The sequence below is a fragment of the Montipora capricornis genome, chromosome 7 (genome assembly GCF_036669925.1).
Source record: "Montipora capricornis isolate CH-2021 chromosome 7, ASM3666992v2, whole genome shotgun sequence".
NCBI lineage: Eukaryota > Metazoa > Cnidaria > Anthozoa > Scleractinia > Acroporidae > Montipora > Montipora capricornis.
The window spans coordinates 39335182-39360181 of NC_090889.1; the positions used below are offsets into that span (position 1 = coordinate 39335182).

Consider the following 25000-nt stretch of genomic DNA (forward strand, 5'->3'; position numbering starts at 1 on the left):
TGTTTTCATTTAACCATAACATTGCTGTTACGTGAAACAATTTCATCCTTCTTAACACATGGAGCAATCCAGAAATTACTGGGTGCGGTTCAGAGAATTCAGGCAGTCCCTTTTCAGGAGGTGTAAGGGCATAATATTCCCCCACAAGATTATAAAAAGTAAGTATAGTGAATTTTGTATGTTTCCACGGAGTGACCACTGGTCTACTCTTGGTCAATATCTTTGAAATTCTCATTTTTTGTGATAAAAATTACCGGTATTTCAAACAAGGAAAGGGGTTTAAAATCACACCTTTTTAGGCAAGCCAAATGATTAAATTAATTCTTTAAATTATTTAAGAATAAACAGGGACATAGTTTTTCAGTAAGCGATTAACCCATTGACTCCCAGGGGTTCCACATTGACGAGTAAAATCGTCTGGCGTTAGACAGAGTAAAGTCTGGCCGGTTTAGGCCGGTTTGGACGTCAAACGGTTAACATGTTGATAACTATCTAATATGCTTTTTAGAATATTAGGAATTAACAAGCAATTTTATAGCCAAAAGTAGGTTGGTTTTAAGTAGGTTGGTAGAACTTGAGCCAGCTTTCAACGTCAACGTCGGAAGTGAAAAGCTGATGCTTTATTAATCTTTTCTGTTTTTATTATTATTATATACATGTATTTTACTGTTAAGTATTTGCTTAATCTAGGTTGCAGTCCCCTCATCCGCTTTGTTATATATAAATAGCTGTTTTAAATTTCAACGGTTACTTTTGAAAACGTATGTAGAGCATATATGAAACGTCAAGTCATAATCAAAATGAACAAGTTCAATATGTTTATCACTGCTGTTTGTGTCTTATTTTTAATCAAACTACGATGGCCCAAGAACAAAAGTATTTACGATTTGGTTTTTTTTTTGTTTCCATTGTTATATGTATTTTAAGTGACTGTATTGTTTTTAGTTTTATCATTATTTTTAGCACCTTCATTTTTTAAGATTTTGTTTGCTATATATTATTATTATTATTATTATTATTATTATTATTATTATTATTATTATTATTATTATTAGTAGTAGTAGTAGTACTAGTAGTAGTAGTAGTAGTAGTAGTAGTAGTACTGTAGTAGTAGTATTACATTTTCGTACAGCCTGTCATAATATATAATTAATAATTATAATAATACTGGGTTAACCGTAGGAGCAAGTTGCTTGTCGGGCTGCAACACGCTTCTAAGAATCCTTGCCATCCAAAAGAGCAGTTTTTTGCAGTACTTCCATTGGTACCAATACTCCTGACCAGTCTTTTCCAAAAATCCTTTTTCTTGACACAGTCCCCAGAGTGCCAAATTGACTACTGGGACAACTTCCACTTGTATTAATGTCCACATTCTTGTAATTTCCCTTTTGAAATCTTGGTTATTATCATTATCATTATCATTATCATTATTATTCGATTCTATCCAGTTGTCGGGTGTTCTACTGAGTAAAGTTAATTGTCTCAGCAACTCCCTGCAGCTTAGAGACACAACACTTTCCATAACAAGTGAGCAGTTCCAAGGATGGCCGATAATTGTACACTTCCAAGGAAGTCAGGTACATCTAGCTTGCCAAGCCAGGTCTTTGAACCTTTTGATATGCTTCCAAGAGCACCAATCGCGATAGGTATTATTGTGACTTTGAAAACGTTTCGACATTGTCCGATGTCATCGTCAGGCAATGAATTTTAATCGGATGAAGCATAACTTATAGTACAAGAACAATAGAACAATAGAACAATATAATTATACAATAGTACGCTAACAATAAATGAATACATCAGATGTCGAATCACAATCTACTAGCCATAATAAAAACACCATTAGAATCGTCTTGCCATTTATTGACCAAAAACCAGCCGATATTGTGAAGCGCCAACTTACTCAGCTAAATAAGAAACTGGATATAGATCTACAGCCAGTTTTTGTCAGCCGCAAGCTCAAGGATGTCCTTAAATTGCGTGAGCCCAAACCATCATTTTTTAGTCAACTAGTCGTCTATAAATTTCAATGTAGCTTGTGTGATGCGAGCTATGTTGGCTATACAGCTCGTCACTTGCATCAACGAATTGAGGAACATACTAGATACTCAGCTATCGGGAAGCATCGCCAAGCAGATCATGGCCAAACAACAGCACCCCCCGCGGCGAGTTTTAGTGTCATAAAGAAATGCGCATCGAAATTTGACTGCTTAATTCATGAGATGTTCTATATCAAAGAACTGAAACCATCACTTAATGTGCAGTCAGACTCTGTCAGGGCAAAACTATTTTCTTAGAATTCCCATTTATTGTTAGCGTACTATTGTATATATTGTTCCATTGTTCTATTGCTCTTGTACTATAAGTTATGCTTCACCCGATGAAAATTCATTGCCTGACGATGACATCGGACGATGTCGAAACGTTGTCAAAATGAATCTAGTTGCGTTTGTCTTTTTAATCAATTATTATTATTATTATTATTATTATTATTATTATTATTATTACTATTATTATCATTATTATTAATGCTGTTATTAAAGAAATGAACACTTTTTATACATCACAGGTATAAAAAATAATATTTTACATAAATTTCTATTTTTTTGTATTAAATGTCTAATTAGGCTTTGTTACGATTTTTATTATTTTATTGTAAAATATTGTAAGTTGAACGAAAGAATAAATTACTATTTATATTACTATATTATTATTATTATTACTATTATTATTGATAATATTATTATTATTATTATTATTATTATTATTATTATCAACTTCATAATTTTTTTCTGAAACCAATGTTTACACATTTGAACTCATAATAGTTTTAGAGGATTTGACCAAACCAATGAAAACACCCCTGAATCCACCCTAGAGTAGCATGGTTTTTTTGAAAGTATTGAAAATGGTTTGAGCCTCCTAATAGAGTGGTTTTCAATTGAGTGTCGTAAGTAATTAGTGAATTGCTTTGGTTTTACATTACTTCACTCAGTGATTGGTTCAAAGTTCTCGCGCCACTTTTGCAACCAATCAGAAGTGAAACCAAAACCAATCATGGCTCATGCATGCCCATTTTCCCATGCATTGTGTCAGCTAGATGTAATTACTTCAAGTTTTCATTGGTTTTCTGGATTGTCTCCATCCTTTTTGATTGGCCAAAGTAATTACTTTGCTTTTGGTTTTATGACACTCAATTGAACTCACTTCAAGCTTGGTTCACTCTTGCATAACAATTTAAACAATGTAATGATATAGACACACCTGCAAGAAAAGACTGTTCTCACATTTCAACACACATCGTTGTGAATGTTGTTGAACAATCAAGGCATTGAACATTACCATAAACGGATGCAGATCAGTATTTTCGTTTTTATCATCTCATTATAGCGTGACTTCACGAGTTTTCATCAAGGTAATTTTCAGTGCCACATTAAGCTAAATTTAGAAATTCAAAATATTCAGAAACTGAATATGATACTTCTACGATATCATCGTAGAAGTTATGTAAGAGATAAATATAAATAGAGGCACTTGTTTACAAGTTTTGCAAGCCTGAGGAACATTCAGTTTGGATATCGCAATTGAAATGTGCATTGGCTTTCCACTATTTATTACTGTACAGATCAGTCAACAACATCTTTCATGGAAATTGCAATTATGTTTAACGAAAATTAATAAGGAGTGCCTAAAGCTATCAAAGCTGTTTGAAGTAGATACAAAATTAATCCTTTAATTGGACAACGGCATTCCAACAATGTAAGACAAAATAATAATAATATCAAGTTAGTCACTAGGTAATGAAGAACCAAAGCGGAAGCCTTTTCTTTTAAACATCATAAAAGCAACGATACATCATTTTTAGTTAACCAGCAGTTTAAACAAAGAGAAAAACAGTGGACACAGGAAAAAACAAACAAAAAACACGTTTGATGATAGCACTCGACCTTAAAGCTTCATCTTAATTATAATGAAGTCGAATAAAAACAGTAATAATTGAGTTCTGTATTGGTCGAAAACTTTGTTACAAAGTCAGCTATATTCAATCTTATTTTAAATTTGTGAGATTTTATAGCACCCGGTGAACAATAGACCGGCTATTTGACACCGAAGAAAGCTTAGTGCTTCTAAAAGTTATATTACCTCGGCAGCCTTTTCAAAGTCCCCAAGAGCAAGATAAGTTTGTCCAATGTTGAACAGATTCCTTCCAGAAGTAATTAACTGTTGCGAAGAATCAGTTCTTCCTTCAAGAGCGATAAAGTTCATTAGAGCGTCCTGAAATTTCCCCTGGTCCATAAGAGAGACCCCATCATTCCAAATTGTCAAAGTTTCCACCATAGACATTTCGGCCATTCTGAAAGGAGTTTGCGTGCGAACTTAGAACTCCAACAAAGGACTGCCACCCGGTTTTTAAATAAGTATTTCGAATACTTAACCTTGAAAGGAAGGCACTCCAGATTTACATGTTCAAAGAGCCGGAAAATCAAGGCAAAAAATAAATTTACAAAAGAAAATGAGAGAGCCAATCTTGGACCAATATATTTATTTAAAATTGTCTTGCGGCTAACAGCCGCTGGCCATCATCGTCATTTACGAAAGCAAAGCGGCATGAGCTTTCCGTGATTTTAAGACTTCCTTCGTTTAAGGAAAGTTATAAGAAAGCCTGAATGAAGGTGAATTTTAGAAAACGCCACCGCACGTATCATAGCCACCTACGCAAAGCAGAAGTCGAGCAAAGATTGCGTGACGAGTCAACGTCATGCAAGAGTTAAGAAGGTTTCAAGGGGGTCACGAGGGAATTGGACGGAAACAAAAAAATTTAATGCCGAAGAACAAAACGATTAAAAATGAAATGTATACCTAAATCTTCACTGTCGGCAAAGAGAATGGTCATGTCTTTTGAGAATTGTCAGTCGGGTTTCGAACTACAAGTCCACAACAATTATTGTATCACACAAATCGCTAGAAATATGTGATTAGAATCCGTAAGCCACTGAAAGTTTAAGGCCAGTTTTCACCCGGTATCCTGGCACTACATGGCTGCTTCGAAAAAGAAAATCAAAAGCAATTTGTGTATGAATGTGTAACTATTTTCATCGGGAGGCTATGGGTATGAATGTTTTATTTCACGTCTGTGGCTGTGGTTCAGTCGAGCGATAAAACACGATCGTGGTTTCCAAAAATTGCCTCAATTTTGACGTCACGTGCTTAATAGATGACGTCATTGTTTGAGTGATTTGACGTATTTCGTGGTAAAATGTGTTCCTTTTTCTTTCGTTTTTCTGCTTCCTTCGTCCTTCGCCGCAGGAAATACTCAGCTTAAAAGTATCAGTAACATTTTTTCATCATCTCATTTCTGAAAAGTCCATATAGCACTGGGCATCAAGCCACAGCCGTGGAGATAAGTCTCGCTTTCTTGACTTGGGAAGTGTGAAGCCCTGACCAAACGAGCACGAGAGTTGACAAGAGTTAAAACTTTCGCTTTCGTTTGGCTAGAACTCTCATCCACTCTCGGGTACTTTTATCGGCTCTCGAGAGTCATCGAATAGGACGTTTTCAACCAACCGCTGCTAGAGACACCAATGGCACTAGAAAAATGTAGGACGTTTGGTGGACAAACAAAACAAGCTAATGAGAGATCTCAAGGAGATCTTTTGTTTTCGTAGACCAACATGGCGGCAATGACGTCACGTGAAAACCTCCTATTCAAGAGCGAAATTTTTAGAGTAATGGAATAGTAGTACCCAGCAAAACAATTGAAAGTTAACCGTCTTCAACGGGGTTTTAGACCTAAATAGTGTAGATCAGCGCGGCATAGCTTAGAAACGCTATTTCTTGTTGAACTAAAGCTGTAATTCTGCCTGTTTTCATTCTTTTTAGAGCGGTAAGCTTGTCAATATTAACATGGGATATTGGGTCGTGTAATTGTTACGAAATGTCCAATGTCAGATTGAGGGATGGAAATTCCAGGTTAGTGTTGTTGACCTATTCAAAACCCATCAAAAGGCGCCATATTTACATCAGAAAGAGTTTCCCATAGTGGTTCCCAGGCTCTCTCTTTTGTTTACCCGAGGAACTCTCGATAATAGACGAGTTCACGCTCTTGAGTGCATCATGGGAAATCAGGGCAAGATGGAGAGAAATTCAAAGGTTTGTAAGGAAGTTCAAAACGATGAAAAGTATTATGATATGCAATTTTTTTTTTTAATTTTATTTGCCATAACAGAAGATATGCGCTCAAAGGTGTGGCAGAATAAATTTGGAGAGAATGGCTATTGAAGAAATTATTTTATGAAAAAGTGTTTCTGCCATACATTTCCTGTAATTCCAAAGGCACAAAATTACAGAGAATGTACGGAGACAAAAGAAGAAATACTTAGGAATTCCAAAGAAGGGATAACAAGTCTACTTCATCTTAGTTATGAACATAAACGTATTTGTTTGGTTTATGAAGGCGAAAGTTTATAAAGTAGAATCATGTACAGTACATTTTGCTTTGAATTTCCATAAAAACCTTTGAATTTCCCGCCATGTTGCCCTGGTTACCCATGATGAAATCAAGAGCGTGAAGTCGTCCATTAGTCTCGCTCTCGCTTGGACAACTCTCGATTACTCTCATCGATGCTCATGAACTCTCAAGAGTTTCAACTCTCATCAACTCTCGCTGTCGTTTGGCCAGGGCTTAAAGTGAATTGTTATACCTCCCAACTCAAATACGTTTTCTGATTGGAGAAGAAGGTGTCACTTGTCATTGGTCAAAACCTCATGACGCCCTAGGGCGAACAAAACTTTATGACCCCCTAGGACAACAACAACTTGAACTTTCGACTCACACGTGATCTGGTCGTGCACCTTTGAAACGGCGGCAAATCTGTACGCCAGCCGACGTCAAGCAAATTATTTTTATCTGTGTATTGTTCTATTTTGAGTTGGGAGGTATAACAAAACACTTAATGTGTTTTCACTCAATGTTTCCCTCGGCGTCGCCTCGGGGAACATTGAGGGTCTCGGGGAAACAAAACTCACTGTTTCCCTTGGGGCCAGTCATTAAGTGCTTATTGTCTCAACGCCACTGCGTTTTTGTTTCCAAGCAATTTTGGGCTAAACCACAGGCAAGTACCGGAAATGACTACATCCGGTTACCATGAATTTAATAAAAGCCCCCAGGATCCTCAAATGCTTCCACGGCCAACTCGCGCCCAGTCTTAAACGGCTAAGAGAGGCCAAGACGTCCCTAAGGACGAAAAAAATATATTTACCAGTAAAATTATTGAAACTCATTTGGCCTGGAAAGTGAGTATGAACTTTCCAGAAATAAAATTGTCGCCTTCGCTTTAGCCTCTCTAAATGACTTAGCCGACGGCAACTTAACGTCACAAAGGTATAATCGCGAGTTTGAAAAATAACTAAAGCTACAGCACCGAACTCGTCACTTCGAAGTACAACCTGACGGTTCTCGAAAAAAGTTTGTTTTGTGTTTATATTCGGTCTTGTTGACGATTTACCAGTACATATGTTATTTATAGTATAACTGCAGGATATGAAAGGTTTGAGGTAAAGCTAAAGAATAGAAGATTGACGGTTGAATGGTCGATCGCGATGTCGTAAGAACTTTAGTTACTTTACCATTAGGGTCATTTATACAGGATAACATAAGACGCATCTCATGTAAGACGCATCTTAAATAAAACGCAAACTGCTCGTATAAATGGTACAAAGCAAGCGTTCGCGTCTTTAGACGCGACTTACATAAGACGTGTCTTATCTTGGTACATAATTTTCGGCTGTTCTTATTTTGTCCGCTACTATGATCAAATTTTTATCCCTTGAATTTTTAGGTTTATCACATAGAATGCCAGGAAAGATTAAAAACGCCTTTTACCGTTTGGAAATATTTGTATTGGTTCCTGAGATATTTGAGCTTGAAAAGTGTGTAAAATATGCAAATTCCGCAAATGAGAGGACTGATGACGCCATTCACTCAACCCAAAAAAACATCACGTATATATAGAGCTATCTCGGTCAATTTGGAACTAAGATCATTGAAACTTGGTAGGCCAATAGTTCTACAGGCTACACACCTGCCGCTGTAAAAAAATTGGTTTCCATGGCAACTCAGTCTTTTCCAGCTCCCTCCAACCCGATTTTTCAATATTTTGGTGATCATAATAAATCCTTTATTGACCAAGCTTGTTCGGTCAAGATGGCTGGATATTGGCCTCGTTCTTTTTTTTTTTTTGCGTGTTTATGGACCTCGACTTCATCTCGGTCCATAAACACGCAAAAAAAGAACTTGGCCAATATCCAGTTATCTTGACCTCACGCTTGGTCAATAACCCATATGTATTAAACCTTGTGTCGCACGTGCAGCACGATTATATTTCCTCTTTAAATCACGTCTTATAAATCTATGACTTAATTTGTCGATTCTTCCAGCGCAAAAAGATTCTTCAGCAACAATGAATCTATCATCCTCAACTTTTACCTCGAAATTATTTTTCTCACTTTTCGATCCTTTTGCTCCATCGGCCTGTATCACAAACATTCAACTGCAGTACGTCCACCATCAACTCGTTTTTATTTTTCTTTTTTCCTTGATCACGGATATATATATTAAACCCAATAGTAACGGCAGAATATAAGGCCCGATTCACACGGTACCAGACGAGTTTTCTACCGGCTTAAAAATTTGACCAAACATTTTGCAAGCACGGAACCGTGACATCTTTTCGCTCTGTTCACACGGAACTGACGAACCGGATTAATGTTTAACCTTTGCCAGTGATTTTACCATCTGTTCATGGGCAGAGCGCTAATTTACGGAATCAAAACTGGCGTCAAGAAACAGAAAGGCTAACGATAGTAGCCGAGTTACCACTCATCCTTGCAACCATGCCTTTGCCATGCAAAAAATGGTGTCACAGCGCGCCGGTTAAATTTTCTACCGTACCGGCTAAAAATTAGTCCCCAATTTGGGCGTTCAAATTTTGAACGGCGAAGCGTCTAAGTTTTCATGCGTTTAGCGAGGTTTCATGTGAACGGAACCCCTAAATGCACAAAGTTTCAACAGGAAGAAAATTCGTCCGGTAATAATAATAATAATAATAATAATAATAATAATAATAACAATAATAATAATAATAACGTTTATTTATACCGCGCAAATTCAACTATGCAGTTTGCAAATGCGCCTTACAATAAAAGAACAATATATTACGGTAACCAGAATATAAAATATAACAATGTATAGTCAAAGTTACACGAATGAATAATTATCTAGTCTATGAATTACAATACTATATCAGGAAACGCTTTTTTAAAAGATGAATCTTTAAAATCGGAAGTACATCTAAGATCTAACGAAATATTATTCTACAGTTTTGGTGCGGCGGCTACAAAGGCTCGATCGCGCGCAAAGAGTAGAGAAAGTCCTGAAATTTGGATTTGAGAGCAAATATTTGTCATTTGATCTGAGTCTGTAGGAAGAATTAGGCTTAAAGTATACAAGAAATGATAAATAATTAGGAGCTGTACCATGGATTGCACTATGAGTGATTATAATAATATTATAATCTATTCTAGATGTTACAGGTAGCCAGTGTAATTTATATAATATTGGTGTGAATCGGGCCTAAGCTTACTTGTGAATCAAGTATCTGCCGCGCACAGACAAATGCTTCGAGTTAACTGACACGTCCATTACGAAAAACTAATCAACCAGTCCCCTTTTTCATTGTCCCTTGTTGTCTTTGCAGCTCGCTACGCCACGGGCCTCTGGCAAAGCGTAGAAGGTGCCGCTCCATAGTTGCTACACGGATTGTCATTCCATTTCGCAGCATTGCCCCCACCTTTGTACATCTGAACACAATTTTCGTTTCCTCCACGGTTGTTTGGCTCTCCATGACCCCAGACTTGATAGCCTGCATTAAGACCGTTATACCAACGGAAAGCAGAGCCAACCCTGTTAAGGCCAAGCCACACTCCCTCGTTTGACAGTCCTTGCTTGTTTTTCATTAGGTTGAAGATGAAGTCTCTGTCGCCAGAGTTCCTGATGATGGGCAGAGCTCCTCCTAAGCTTTGACACAACTGTTGAGCTTGAGATCTATCCCGGAATCGGCTTACGTCGATGTAAAAGCAGTATTCTCCATTCGAAGTCCAACCAGAAGGACATTCTTGGAGAAAACAAAATATTAAGATCAGAGTAATGAACTGGAATTACTGCATGGCGATCTTTTCGTGGTTGATAAATAAGCTCTTTCGCCCCTACCGCCAATTTTAGTCCTCCAGTTACTTCACTGCTCCTGGCTATTGGTTTATACGTCTCAAAAATCAACAGGGACTTGCTGTCGGGCATTTTTTGCGCTGGATGTTGAGGGGCTTATTAAGGACGGTGCCTACTATTGTTATTGCGCATACGTTCTGCGCATCTCAAGACACTCGGGTTTCCTATAGGTGATGCTTACTAATCTACAGGGATATTCTTGCGCGGTATAAAACTATGCAGAGAAAGCAGAACTCAGCAAGTACTCTTGGCATCCTCAAAGAAAATTGAGGGTATACGTAACCATGCATTTTTCATCGATATTCAAGCTTCAGTTTGGAAAAGAACGCTATACATTGCTTTGTATTTTAAAGTTTTTTACAAATATTGTTCATTAACTATCCTTGAAATACCGGTGGTTACCCGTAATTTTCTTTTTGGATTTCAATAACACCTGTTAAGATCTGCTTTTCCCGCATAATCAAAAACCGCGCAAAAATGCCTTTGAATTATTATACACCATCCTCAATAGGACATTTGCATGATGACGTCATTTGACTACCAGTACCAGAATCCTTCAGGTTTTGCTTCTCTCGTGCTAATTAGAGCTATTGTTATTTATAATCCACTGGGAAGACAAAATTTTATTAAGGAAAGAAAAAACAAACTGAATTCTGGTAGTTGTAGTCAAATGATGCTATCGTGAAAGTTGCCTATATATTACCTGCGTCCGTTTTGATTAGTCGAAAGCTTTCACTGTGACATTAATTTTGCCAAACTCTTCAGACTAGTTAAGGCATGGCTGAGCCACTTTAAGGACACCCCCGCAGAAAATTTCAAAATCCTAATGCGGAATGAGTGAAACAAGTTTTATCGTTAGATTAATCAATTTTTCATATCACTGTGTATACCAAATGACAATGCTTGTCAGTACCACGTGATATCGCTTGCTCTGTGAGGTTAAAAACGCTTTTTCCAAAATGGGGGAAAGTTCCGCTTCATCAGTCTTTGAAAACGTCTGCCAAAAAATTGATAAACAGACCTACGTGAATTGGATGGTTGCATTTGAAATTGAAATGAGGAGAAATTCCGCTTTTTCTTAAGACACGTGACTTATTTCCTTTAATTACACGATAATTGGTCAAGATGGACCAGCTTAAAAGGCGAAGTCGTAAGCAAAACCCAAGTAGTAAGAGATTGATGCCTAAACAAAAAGGTTTAAATTTCACTTTGACCTCCCCATTTTGTAAAGAATATTTTATTCCTTACCATTCAATTATAGATTACGGGACCTGAATTTGAATTGAACATTGTAAACGTTTTTTCCAATTAAGGATTCTAAAGATAGGATGCATGCCAAGTTTTAGTAATATTGAACTATGGCTTCCTTTCTAAACGTAACTATGTCCTATAAGAGAGTGAACCATACCTTAACAATAAGTTAAGTGTTATCAAGTCAGAACTATGTACAACTTTGTTTTCAGGCTCGGAAAAATTTATTGAAATCACTTACCACACTGCGGCATATTGCATTCTTTGGTTTCCATTGCTGGTCCCAGATTTTGTTCCAGGCACGTTTTTCCACCCGCAAATGGAGCTGGATTTGTGCAGGTCCTTGAACGGGACTGAGTTCCTTTGCCACAGGTAGCACTGCATTGTCCCCAGCTAGTCCATGCGCTGTAGCCACCGGACACCGCTGAGAACACATTCAGTGGACGCATAGATAGAAAAAGGGATTCTGTAGTATATCGGGTCAGCGGTATCTAAGTGTATCCGGGAACTTTGTAATAACAGATAGGGAGACATCATACGGAACAGGCTTTTCTGAGTAATACCTAAGCCTCGAAATGTCAGCTTTCAGATTTCTCTGCGGTGGCAAGAGTCCATTACTCAGAGCTTCCGTCTTCTATATTAGACCTTTGAGTCAATCCTGTCCACGTATCTTTTTACTTATAGAAGAATATCCCAGGGGATTTTTTGTGGGTGTTTTTACAATAGCCAATCATAAGAGAGATGGCCGGCCATTGATTATATCACAATGCAGCATACCCGAAACACCGAGGTATTTCAAAATGATGAAAAGAAATAGCAGTTTTAAAATAAAAAGATATGGGACGGGGATGACTTAAAGGTGTAATACGTATGGAGGCTCCAGGTAAAGGGCTCCAGACAGTGGTCTGTTATTTCCCATATCAACCCAGTTGATAAATTAATTAACCCATATCTGTGTTTCGCTTTCCCACCGACGCAGCACCGCAGTTTCTTTAGAATGTAAACCCCCTTTTCCATGTTCCGAATAATGGCGCGCTCAGTCGAAAGGCTGGGGATTGGGACGCGGGCGGAACTCTTCTCCAATCACCAATCTTCCCACAACTCGCGCCATTACTAGGAATATTTAAAACAAAATAATACTGAAAGGCTGGTTGTACGGCTGTAAGGACATATATATTTTTGATTTACCAATATTTTGTCAGGCCGTGCCTGGTTAGATCTTCCAAGATCCGGCGCTTCTACTTTGTTCAGCTGGCCCTTGCATAAAAAAATTTTCTACAATTACTCGGAAGAGTCTATTCTCAGGCTAATAGAGACCGAAAAAAAAAACAACAACAACAAAAAAAGCAATTCAGTACACTGTGCTTCGGATTAAGGCTATCTGCTTTAAAGCCTTTGTGGCATACTTTCGTGGCTTATAACATTGCAGATCCGGTGATGGGAAAGGAAACATGGGAAAAGGGAACAAAAGGAGTAAATGGGAGGGGGAAGCGCAAACCTCGGTATACAAAATAAAATATGGGGAAGAGATCTGTTTACAAACATTGAAGTGTGCTAACCACCGGAAAAAAAAGACCCCTTGTTTTGACAGCTAATGAGGCTATGGTTTGCATATTAATGACAATAGGTGACGTCACCGATAACTTCCCCATAATTTTTTTTTTTTTTTGGTCAATAAAACGGAACAAAACCATCGATAAATTCTCTCCGACTTATAATAGCAACGGGTTCACTTCACGCAAAAAAACAAAAAAACAAATTATCTCCTCATTCCGCTTGCGAAATTCCTATTCAGGTTTCTGGGCTCCTGCCTATTCAAGACCGACTGAAGATGTACAATGTCGAGTCCACGTGCGCGCTGGCGGTTATCGAGCATCACGTTAATGACAAGTCATCTTAGCACCCCATTCTCACCTACTCCTATCCATCCATTCAACACGATCTCTTCCTCAAATGAAGGATTATCCTTCCTTGTTAGTTTGCTCCAAATGAAGTATTATCCTCCATTTAGATTACTCCGTCCAAGGACATGTGGTTGCAGATAAAAAATAAAAAAGGGGAAAAGCAGTCCCTGGACAAGAGTTAAACCCGGCGCACCCATCTGGAAGGAACTGTTCTTATCCACTTAACCACTAATATAATAATTGCTGAATAATGGTCAAGTCTAAGGCTTGATTTTAAAATGGTTAGCTTTCGCTTGATCTGCATGAAGTTTGGTAACCGACATTTTTCACTATGTAAGCTTGCTTCTTAGCGGGTGTTAATACACGTTTACAGCGGCATTTGGAGGAAAAATTATTGACATTTAAAAAAATTAGACATCCTCGCAGTTAGTGACGTGGTAGTCTAGTGGTTAAGCGGAAGGGGTTATTAATCAAACGTTCCCAGGGGCCCGTTTCTCGAAAGTCCCGAAACTTTACGGGCCGTTTTCGGGCGTCACAATTCCCTTTGTATCTCAAGAACGGAGAGGATTTAAGTCGTCAAACTTCACAGCCATTTTGCTTTTTGTTACCTTGAAATCAAGTTAAAACATCGGCTTTCCAGAACAAGAGGTTGACAGTTTCATAAAAGGCTTTTCGGGCCCGGAAAGTTTTCGGGACTTTTGAGAAACGGGCCCCAGGTTCGAGTCCTGCGAGTCCAGATATTGGGGTTCGGCTTAAAAAAAAAAGGGGGGCTCATATCCCTATCAAGCTTGAACGACATTACTTCACTTGGAGCAAATTGACAATTAAGAATAATACTTCAATTGAGGGAGAGACTTGGTTGGTATTTTTAGCAGGGGGGGGGGGGGGGGTGGGGGTGCGGTAATGGGATACGTTCACGCTTAGGTCGTGAAGGATTCAGATGTTTCTGTACTTTTAGGTCGTTAATTACAGCCCGCGAAAGGCCGGCTACTCATGGTAACAACTCTCTCGCATCCGCCGGCACACGCTCTTTCGCGTGCTGCCAGCGTGTGAGATTTCACGAGATAACAGCTTCCACAAAGACTAATAAATAGTTAATAGACCAAATCGACTGCCTCGATGTTGTACCCAATAGGCAATTTTCACGATGGTGTCATTTGACTACAACTACCACAATTCAGTTTCTTTTTCTTTTCATATTTAAATTTTGTATTCCCAGTGGGGTAAAAATAACAATAGCTCTAATTAACACGAGACAAGCGAAACCTGAAGGATTCTGGTACTTGTAGTCAAATGGTGACATCATGCAAATGTCCTATTCAAATCTCCCGTGGTTAAGATTTTTCGTGTCTTGTATTTGCATTATAATGTAGTATTCACATTAAAATGATATGGAAATACCTGACACAACGTTTCATTCCTAAACACTTTGAATTGGGTACAACATTGAGCTAGCCAATCTGTTCTATTGACCTACCACCGCAGTCGTCAGCTATCCTCAACAAATCGCTTAGCTTCTTTAGCACCTCTTCCTTGTCTAGTTTTTGTTTCTTCGGCTTTCCAAATTTCCTTTTCTGGACCAATTCCTTGATATATGTTGTGTCTTTTATTATGTCATGGGAGGTAACATCTGTAATAAAATTAAAAAGAAAAAAATGACATAAGCACACAAGAAGAAGAAGAAGAACAAACCGGCCGCCATTTATAAAAAAAATGTTATAATGCCACACTCAATACCAGTTTCCGCGACGTCTTTTCAGTGAAAGAGTTTCTTTAGATCATGGGTTGTGACAGGAGGGCGTGACAACTATAGGAGGGAACAACAGCCCTATATTCCTGCCACGGCGTTTTCACATAACGAGTTATTTTTAGTTTGAATTTCCCGCGAATGAGATTCCCTCTAGAGCCCGATGACCAATCACAAGAAACTAACTTGACGTCATAGAGCCACCACACCAGAACTCCCTTTGTTCAGTTTTTGTGCGAAAAAGAAGTCTAAAAATAAAGCGGTCTGTAAAAATGCCGTGACATAGGCTTATTATGGGAGTTGTTCGCTTCTAGTCATGGGAACCTGGTAGTGACTAGAATCATAGTGCATAGAAATGGACTGGTTATGAACTCTGGAGAATAGAAAAGCGAGGAAACAACGGGGCTTTTCTCCGCTGAGTGTAGGTGGATTATCCAACATGATCTTTTCTCTGAATTAACGATTATCGTTAATTCGTAATTTGCTCTGAATTAATTTGCTTTGAATACAATTATCGTTAGTTTAGGACACTGTGTTCCAGGAATTGTGGTAGCAGAGAAAATAAGGAAATAAAACATCATATCCGTTGATTGAATTCGAACCCGGAGAAACTACTCTATAGAAACCGCTTCTTTCACCTTCAAGACTGAAGATCAAGACACCAAACTCTTAAAAAAAACATTTATTTAATTAAGTCTCCCATAGAATATCGCCGCTGAAGAATTATTAAGCCTAAGCTAGATTAATAATTTAGGCCTAAGCTTTGATTTTAAAATGCTTAGCTTTGTCGTGAAGTTTGGAAACCGACCTTTTGCAGTGTTTAATACTGTTTGCTGCCGAGTGATAATACAGCATTATCAAATAGTGTTTAAAATATTGTCCCTGCATGAGCAGCTAGCGATGTGGAGGTCGACAAAGGGTTAAGTGACGGGTAAATCAATATTCCCAGGTTTGAGTCCTTCGTCCATACACTTCGGTTGTCTATGAACATTTCCCATATTCCATATCAAGCTTCAGTTAATTGTTAATTCAAGGTAGGGCATAAGTTGGGATTATCCGCCCTACTCGCGGCGGAGAAAAGCCGTGGAAACGAGGTTGACGAGAACATGCACAATCGTTTGCCCTCATTTCACTGTCTTTTGATTAGCCGTATTTTAGAGAAAGGGTGTGTTTGTAAGTGGTCAGGGCCGAAAGAGCGAACAAAAACAAACAAAGAAACTGTCGAATTCCATAACCATCATCATGTATTAACTCTGCTAGAAAGGATTGCGGCAGTCAGGTGCGTTTGACTAGCGAGGTGACGATGCTACATATAAATATAAAATAATTAGGATAGTACGCGCACTCTCATTGGTCAATAGCTGTTTTGATGAGAGTATAGAAACACGGCTGTGACATCACACGCATTTTGATTGGTTCTATGCCGCTAGACGCGCCAATAACGTAGCTCCATCTTCCACCACATAAAACTCAAACAACCCACGATTCCCTGAAGAATAGCAAACACTTGAATCGTCAGCCTTGAGATTTCTCTGCGCTGGTCAATTTACCATAGCAACCCTGTTGATAAATTAAACCCATTTCTGTGTTTTACTTCCCCACCGACACAAAACCCCTGTTTCTTTATGTCGTGTAGTACCTCATTGAACGGGCTTAAGGAATTGCTAAAACAGCACTAAAACGAAGAAAGATAACGATGGATTTAGCACAGAAAATTATACGACGTACGACACTATACAGCCAATGAAATAAAGTGTTCGACAAGAGGTACGACCCTACCCATTTCTTTAGAATCTAAACCCCTTCATCATTTTGTAAACCAATTAAATTTTTGAATGCGGTAGTTTCTAAAGAAACTGTGGTGCTGCGTCGGTGGGGAAGTAGTGTACAAAAATTTGGTTTTATCAACAGAGTTGATAATGTAAATTGGTCACCGTACAGAGATTCTAAAAGCTGACTTTTCGAGCGTCAGCCCTTCGTCAGAGTGTTATTTAAGGCCCGCATTCACTCAAAAGTCATTGCGGTCGTTTGTTCTTCTCTTCAAATGAAGGCTTGCCCAAATGCGTGATCTAATAGGCCAGTTTCTAACGGTTGGACTGGATCTAGCATGAAATGGAGGCTAATGCGGGCAAATTAATTTGCTTTTGAAAAGATTTGCCCGCATTAGCCTCCATTCCATGCTAGATCCAGTCCAGCCGTGAGAATTGGAAAATGGTCTACTGGCTGAATACACTCGGGCGATTCATGCAGAAAACAACATGTCAGCTATTTGAATAATTTCATGTTACACGAAATTCAATCACGGTACGCAGTGACTCTTGGGCGAATGTGAGCCTTTAAAATGCTAAATATCTTACCGCCACATATTTTTCCTTTTTTCAACAGTTCGTTACACAGCTTTAAAACTTTGCGTTTGCCCCTCTTTTTGAATTTCTTTTTCTCGACAATCTTTTGGATATCTTCTATGGTTTGTTTCAGCGCTTTCTTGGCGCTGTTCAGGATGTTAATTGCATCTTGAGGGTTATCTTCGTTGACAGTGGCAGTCAATGTTTGAAGTGACACTGTTAAATTTGAAAGAACACATGCACAATCAAAACAACCACAACTACACTGGGCTTAGAGAAAGGGAAAACTGTGTTAAATTAGTGGTTGTTTGCAATGAATTGTGGTAGAGAACCGTTTGCAATTGAGTGCTGTGAAGGCAAACTTAAGCCTAAGTGATTTAACGTATATTGCATAACGACAGAAACCCATAAGGATTGAAACGTGTAACGGCCCCTTGTGTGCTGGGAAACAAGTTTCTGAATATTCAATTTGTTAAGTACCATATTTGGAACAACAAGAGAGAAACATTCAACCAATCAGTTCGCACGAACACCGTGACTCAATACCACCAATTTTCTCACGCGAAATTAACTGGAGAGAGGGGGTTTCCAAATATGGTACTTAGCACTGAATGTTCGAAAGCTGTGAACGCGCGCTACACGTTTCAACCCTTATGGGTTTCTGATAAGGAGTCTTCTATATATAGTTGAGCCCGATTAGCTTGATAATTTTTGTGACATATTTCTTAGAAAATTTTAAATCCAGTACGGGCTAATAGACCGATTCGGCTAACTCAATAGGGCCGTTTATAAGAGAGAAAATAAGCCGTAGCTTACTCTGGCCGCGGCTGACATAAGACGCGAACCCCTCACGTATAAATGGAACAAAAGCAACGTTCAAGGCTTTCTCAAGCCGCGGCTTATCCTGGCCTGGGAGTTTATACTCGTATAAATTGTTCCTTTCTCGTATTATGTACGCCGCGGCCAGAATAAGCCGCGGATTATTTTTTCTCGTATAAACGGCCCTAAAAAGGTGTACCCAATTCAAATCCTTTGGTAATTAAACGTTTTGTTCCTAGTATATATTTCCATATCTTTTTAATGTGAATGCTACATTATCATGCAAACACAACACAGAAAGTACCTTAAATCCCGAGAGATTTGAATTGAGTACAACATTGAGTTAGCCGAATTGGTCCATCGCTTTTGCCATGCAATAATTTATGATTATTTAATGGCCAATATTTTGCAGATTATCGAAACATTAAGGCTTAAAATTGCGGAGGAAGCTCTAACTTGACAAATCTTTTATTCGTTAAGCAAAAGACAAATGAAGGTCACTTATATTGAATAGTAAAGTAAATGGAGACAAATTCATTAAACGCACTGAAGAACTACCTTCTCGTCACCGTATTAGAGTCAGTCCTTTATGGCAATAACCCGCGGATTTTACTTCGAGCGGGCAATGATTAAAATTGAAATTAAAAATAAACTAATTAAGGTGCGCTACACCTCAAGAGCGCCGACGCTTATTTCCCTTTCGTAAACGGTCGTTGCCATTTCTCAGAACGGTATTTGCCATTTGAAACGGTCGATGCCATTTTTTAGCTCTGAATTACACTCATTACGTCTGAGAACTCAAGAGGTTAAGGTTACTGGGAGTTGTGTCTCGCTGGTCATAAGAGTTAGGGTTCGGATTAGGGTTCTGTTTTGGGTGAGGGCTAAGAGCCCGAGTTCGAGTCTTGAAATTTTCGGACTCTTTTTTTCCTCCAGTTTTTCTTTTATAAATGTTTTTTTTTTCCTTTTTTGTCTTAATTTTTGTTAATATTTTTTCTTAGTTTGTTTATTTTAATTTTCTTTGAAGTGAAGTGTGTAGTCAACCGTTATAAATGGCATCGACCGTTTCAAATGGCAACGACAGTTCTGAGAAATGGCAACGACCGTTTCAACTGGCGACGACCGTTTACGAAAGGGAAATTTGCAGCGCCGACCACGTTTGTATTCTGGGCGATTAAACTCATTAATAATTCATGAGCAAAACAGGCTATGACGTCACACACATGAGCTTTAAGCCCGATAAAACACTCTTTACATGAAGCATACTAATAAGGCATAGCTTGTTTTTCTTGCATCCTAATGTTCTCCTCATCATAATAATTTGAACATTTGTACGGACTCCATAGAGAGGGATACGATTTTTGTGGAATGTAATTAGCCGTTCATAAAACTCGCAGCACGTACACTGTACGTGTTTTATCAAGGCTACGCCTCGTGTTTTTGAACCCCATAAAACACTGCTACTCGTTCATGTGTGTTTACCTTCCTTCTCCACAGGTCGCTCGCTCGCTTTCATCAATTGAGGTATAAGCATAACGTGAAGGAGGAGAAATGTTTCCTTGAGACCCATGTCCTATTCTGGGAAGAAAATATGTGACAAATGAAATGAGTGCATATTTTTTGTTTTAAGCAAAATAATGAAGTAGCGTTCATCACTACGAGGATCTCACAACTTTACTTGTTTCATTCCCGCAGTTCAAATGTATGTCTTTAGTACATTGTTTCTACGCCATATCATAAAAAGGACTAGCCCTGATATGATTTGTAAGCTCAATTGTATGGTAGAGCTTTGGACTGGTATCGCAGAGGAAAGAATTCAAATCCCGTTCAAAGCAGATTTTTTCGGGCTTGGGGTGCAGGGATAGCGCAGTGGTGAGAGCACTGGCCTCCCACCAATGTGGCCCGGGTTCGATTCCCGGACTCGGCGTCATATGTGGGTTGAGTTTGTTGGTTCTCTACTCTGCACCGAGAGGTTTTCTCCGGGTACTCCGGTTTCCCCTCTCCTCAAAAACCAACATTTGACTTGATTTACTTTCATTGTTCATTTCAGTTTACAGTGTCCCCAATTAGCGCTCCAGCGCTAGAACGACTAGACACTTAAATAAAGTTCCTTTCCTTTCCTTTTTCTTTCGTTACGGCTAACGTAGCGTTCACAACTGCGCGATCATTTCAGAACTTAACTTGTTTCATTCCCGCAGTAGAAATGTATGTCTATTGAACGAATGAAGCGTATTTGGACCTTACGGCTCTCTCAAGTAGAACAAGCTGTAAGCTAACTTTTGCATGAGTTAAAACTATTAACCGAAGTGGATATGCATGGCTAGTGGTGGATAGTTGTTTTTGTATATACTAAAATAGTGAAATAAAATAGCACAAAAAGATGATTTTAACTCATTTATTCCAGCAACGATTACAATATTTTCGGGCGCAAATCCTGCGCGAGTTTCTCGGAGGTGAATAGCAAAGGATATTTTGGAGTTGGAGTAGCCAATCAGGGCGCGTTTTCAACGCTATGCGCTGTTTTAGTATATACTAATACGGCCATATAGCAACTTGGAAGAAATGGGAATTTTGGACCGTGTCACAAGGAAAAGAGCACTAGGAAAGTTAATTATTATATCTCTCAGATAGTACGCGCGCTGTAATTGGCTAAATTAGCGGGCCGTATTCTACAGTACGGCCCGCTGTACAGCCCGCTAAATTTAAAATTTCGACAAAACATCATCTAGCGAGTTTTTCATGTCATTTCTGTTGCATAAACTTGTACTGTTTGAATCTTGCAAGCAACTATTTCAAACTTAACAGTCAAGAGGATTTAGTTTTTGGGATTTTGGCACGGCATTCTTTGTGGCAGTTGAACCTTCCGCTTCACTTCGATTAGTTTCCTTGCCCGCGCGCCGGTTAACCTCAGAGATATAATAAATATCTTACTAACCTCGTTTTCTCGGTCCGTACTGTAAGTTACGGATCCTCGTTTTTTCCTGTTGATTTATCGCGCTTGGGCCATAAATCAACGGGAAAAAACTCGGTCCGTAACTTACAGTACGGACCGAGAAAACGAGGTTAGTAAGAGGTATGTATCCAGGGGATTGTACCACTGAAGGGGTAAAAGGGAAGCCTGGCAAGACGACATCACAGGACGGAGCCATAACTGGCTGCAGGAAACCGCAAGACTGGCGGAGGAGCGGGCTGTTTGGACTGAACTGAGAGACTGAGATCGTCTCCCATACTTCTTGATTCTCTTTTTATTTCGGACCAGAATGTTAACTCAAAATGAGTTGAGAATTAGCTGGAGAGAATTCAGGGAATGAAGACCCTCGGAGCAGAGGCATGAACCAGAAAAAACTCTGTCCCCTAACGGCAGCAAGAAGGTCATAAATTTTTTTCTCATTACTGCAAGGCGAGTGCTTTCACCACTATGGCAGCCCTGCCCTTCGCAACCCCGCTGGTGTTCGAACCTTCGACCCCCCGCAAGTTTCTAAAATTCATTAGTTATACCCTGATTGATATCAGTGGGATATCATGTCGGTGGCAATAAACAAATTTGGTAATTTGTTGATTATTAAATACGTTTCTTCTCAATCTGTGATACTTCCAAGGTGATAAGTCAAAATTAAATTTGTATTTCCAATGAGGAAAGTTGAATTTCTTCGAAAGGTATTTGTGTCGAGTCACCTATAAGTTGTCCATTCACAATTTCTCCTTGTTTGTCCTTTCATTATTACTATATAATTTGCTCTCTCTAGGGTTTTTAATTTTGTTTGCTGTGGGAAAATTGCAATAAAATGATATTATAATTTCCCTATAATCATTTGGAAAGGAAATTGATTTAAAATGGAAAATTAAATTGGTGTGGGGAGAACGAGTATTGTTTAGTCCTTAGAGGCTATTAAAAAAAAAATGAGAACTCCATTCACAATATATAAGGAGTATGCTAAGTTATAGTTTAAATGGAGCGTATAATCGGTCTTAAACATGTCCAATCTTGTTCAATCGGTAATTGTTTAACCCAGTCTGATATCCGGTTCTGTTTTATATAAAACAGATGTTAAGCGCTACGCACAGTAGCAGATCTTTACGGTCAACTTTGACTGTTTATTATCCGACCGATTTCCGGTCCAATGATACAAACTCTGTTAGGATTAATTTCACTGAACAATGTTAAAGAAACTTTGTGTTAGCACTAAGTAATGCTAGTTAATTTTAAAGTCAATGAGCTGCTTCTCTTACTAACTTTTAACGTTGTTTTCATGGCTACACCGAGTGTAAGTCCAATTTCTTTCGGATCTGCCGTATAGGGATTACCTTACCTTGAATGTCGCACTCCTTACTAGCGGAATTTAAAGACCTCTATGCCGTTGAAGTCCTACAATAGAAACATGTATAAAAATATACATGTAAGTAGGAAGTAAATAAGTGTTTACTGATAGATCAAATTGCTATAGGCGACCTCTAACCTTACGTCGCAGAAGATCAACGTTGGAACTTCAAAACCAATTGCAAAGAGCAAATGCCTTGAATAAAGTATCCGGCTTTTTTTACTTATATGTTATGAAAGCCAAAGCACTTTCATTGGCTGTTGATGAGAATTACCACTCAACGATTGGCTATTAACAATTCATGTGTCAATCAAAAAAGTTGACATGTCATTTGTAAAGACCTCACAGCTAGAAATCACGTTTCTAGCTGTGACGCCCCGTTCGAGGTTTGCCACCGTTTTGGAATTCAAAGTGATGATTCTGCCTTTCACGCCGTAGAGTTTATCGTATATTTCACGAATAAACATTGTTGACGCATAAAACCATCCTTTACTCCCGAGAGCGAGTTTCAATTGAGTGTCGTAAAACCAAAACCAAAGTAATTACTTTGGCCAATCAAAAAGGACTGAGACAATCCGGCAAACCAATCAAAACTCGAAGTAATTACACGTAGCCGACACAAAGCGCGGGAAAATGTGCACGCGTGAGCCACGATTGGTTTTGGTTTCACTTCTGATTGGTTGAAAAAATTGCGGGAGAACTTTGAACCAATTATTGAGTGAAGTAATCATAAACCAAAGTAATTATCTCATTACTTTCGACACTCAATAGAAAACCGCTCTATGTTTCAAATAAACTGATGAGCCAATAATCAAAAAGAAAATAAAGTTGATTTTCTTTCTATCAGAACAAGGGTGCTGATACGTCAGGAATTTTAATAAAGCAGCTGCATGCAATACGCAATTTTTATTTTGCTCCCTTTCAATCTTAAATATTAAACTACAAAACTATTCTTTACGATACATGCGGTGGGCTTGGATTTTAAGGTCTGTTAGCATCGCTTTACAGCAAAAAGCCTAGAACAATATTTTATTCTCGATGAATTGGCACACATTTTTTCCAGTGACCCTCATGTAGGAAAGGTTTTCAAAGTAATTTGGCTCTCTAAGGTTACTATATCTCAGTCGAAAACCCGTTATTTCCGTTATTACCGTGAGAGTACTTTGCCCAAGAACACGACACAATGTCCCCGGCCAGGACCCGAACCCGGACCACTCGATCCGGAGTCGAGCACTCTAACCATGAGGCCATCGCTACTCACACCTACAGCAATGAGGAACCGTCGCTGGAGATGTGGCGATGATGGAGGAAGGGGGCGGGGGGGGGGGGGGGGGGGGCGGAAACTGCTATCATACTTGTCACAATGGGGATGGCTGTTTCTCAGGGACCGTCTGGTGTTTAGACGTTGTGAACACAAAGTGACAGGCCAAGAGATTTATCATCAAACCTGCTTGCCCGAAAGAGTCGTTTCACCAGACTAGTGTTGCTTGTGCGCCTTGCACAGCGATCTTTAATATGGCCACCTTGGCGACTCTTGAGAACTTGGGAAGGAGATTTTATTCGCATGGCATGCGGGAAGACGTCGAAAAGCACGTTAGAAGGTGTGTTCCATGTGCTGAAGTCAACGACCCTTCCAATCTGTCAAAGGCACCCCTCATAAACATTAAGGCCGGGCACCTCCTACGAAGGGTCGCAGTAGACAGTATAGGTCCCACACCAAGATCTACTTCTGGTTTTGAGTGGTTGCTGGTGGTCTCCGATCATTTTACTAAGTTTGCTCCAGCCTTCCTAGTGAGAAACACTTCAGCAGTCACATTGGTGAAGAAGATAATGGATGAATACATATGGCGTTTCGGGTGTTTCGACGGTTTGCATTCTGATCAGGAAACCAATCTGCCAATAAAGGCACTAGGGTCTGCTTACTGCCACAAGCTTGGCACTTATCATTTTCGTAAGCTAATTAGGCAACAGGAATATTGTAAGGATTGTAATCATTTTTTGTAAACAATGTCAGTGAATATAGTATCTCTTGATAACCCTTTGGCTACTAGAGATTTGGCCGAAAAACACGTTTTGAAGCTAGTTGAGGGGTTTTTTGGTCACTGTCGTGTTGTTTAAGAGCTAAATCTCGCTACAAACCCGTTTTCAGGTTGTATGCTCCGCGGCCTTTTCAGCCAGGTGCAAAATAAGCGCTTGCAAAGTTCGGGCATACGTAGAAAGCAAAATTTCGACATAGTTTTTGGGTTTAAAAGTAGCACAACACTTTCGACTTTCTCTCCTTCCCTCTCTTTTCGCTTTCCTTGCCTCAGTTTTTTTTTTTCAACTTGCTGGGCATT

General features: G+C 39.0%; 2 protein-coding genes across 3 annotated transcripts in view; both read right to left on the reverse strand.

The window, feature by feature from the left end:
• The window catches only part of LOC138057175 (neutrophil cytosol factor 2-like), a 52336-nt gene extending 47803 nt beyond the window's left edge, over positions 1-4533 (reverse strand). Inside the window, exon 1 of the mRNA XM_068903234.1 lies at positions 4144-4533. Within this exon, the coding sequence (XP_068759335.1) occupies positions 4144-4353 (210 nt within the window). The 5' untranslated portion in view covers positions 4354-4533. The remainder of the gene's footprint in view (positions 1-4143) is intronic.
• Positions 4534-8559: 4026 nt separating this feature from the next.
• LOC138057176 (uncharacterized) overlaps positions 8560-25000 on the reverse strand; it is a 436205-nt gene continuing 419764 nt past the window's right edge. The window contains exons 1-7 of one of the 2 annotated variants that reach the window (XM_068903235.1): positions 22803-22842; positions 22656-22711; positions 19828-19923; positions 17542-17745; positions 14915-15067; positions 11775-11957; positions 8560-10172 (exon numbers count right to left, since the gene is read on the reverse strand). In XM_068903235.1, coding sequence (XP_068759336.1) covers positions 9760-10172; positions 11775-11957; positions 14915-15067; positions 17542-17745; positions 19828-19915 — 1041 coding nt within the window. In that variant the 5' untranslated portion in view covers positions 19916-19923; positions 22656-22711; positions 22803-22842 and the 3' untranslated portion in view covers positions 8560-9759. Of the gene's footprint in view, positions 10173-11774; positions 11958-14914; positions 15068-17541; positions 17746-19827; positions 19926-22655; positions 22712-22802; positions 22843-25000 lie in introns of those variants that run through there. The other variant, XM_068903236.1, reaches the window with a different exon arrangement.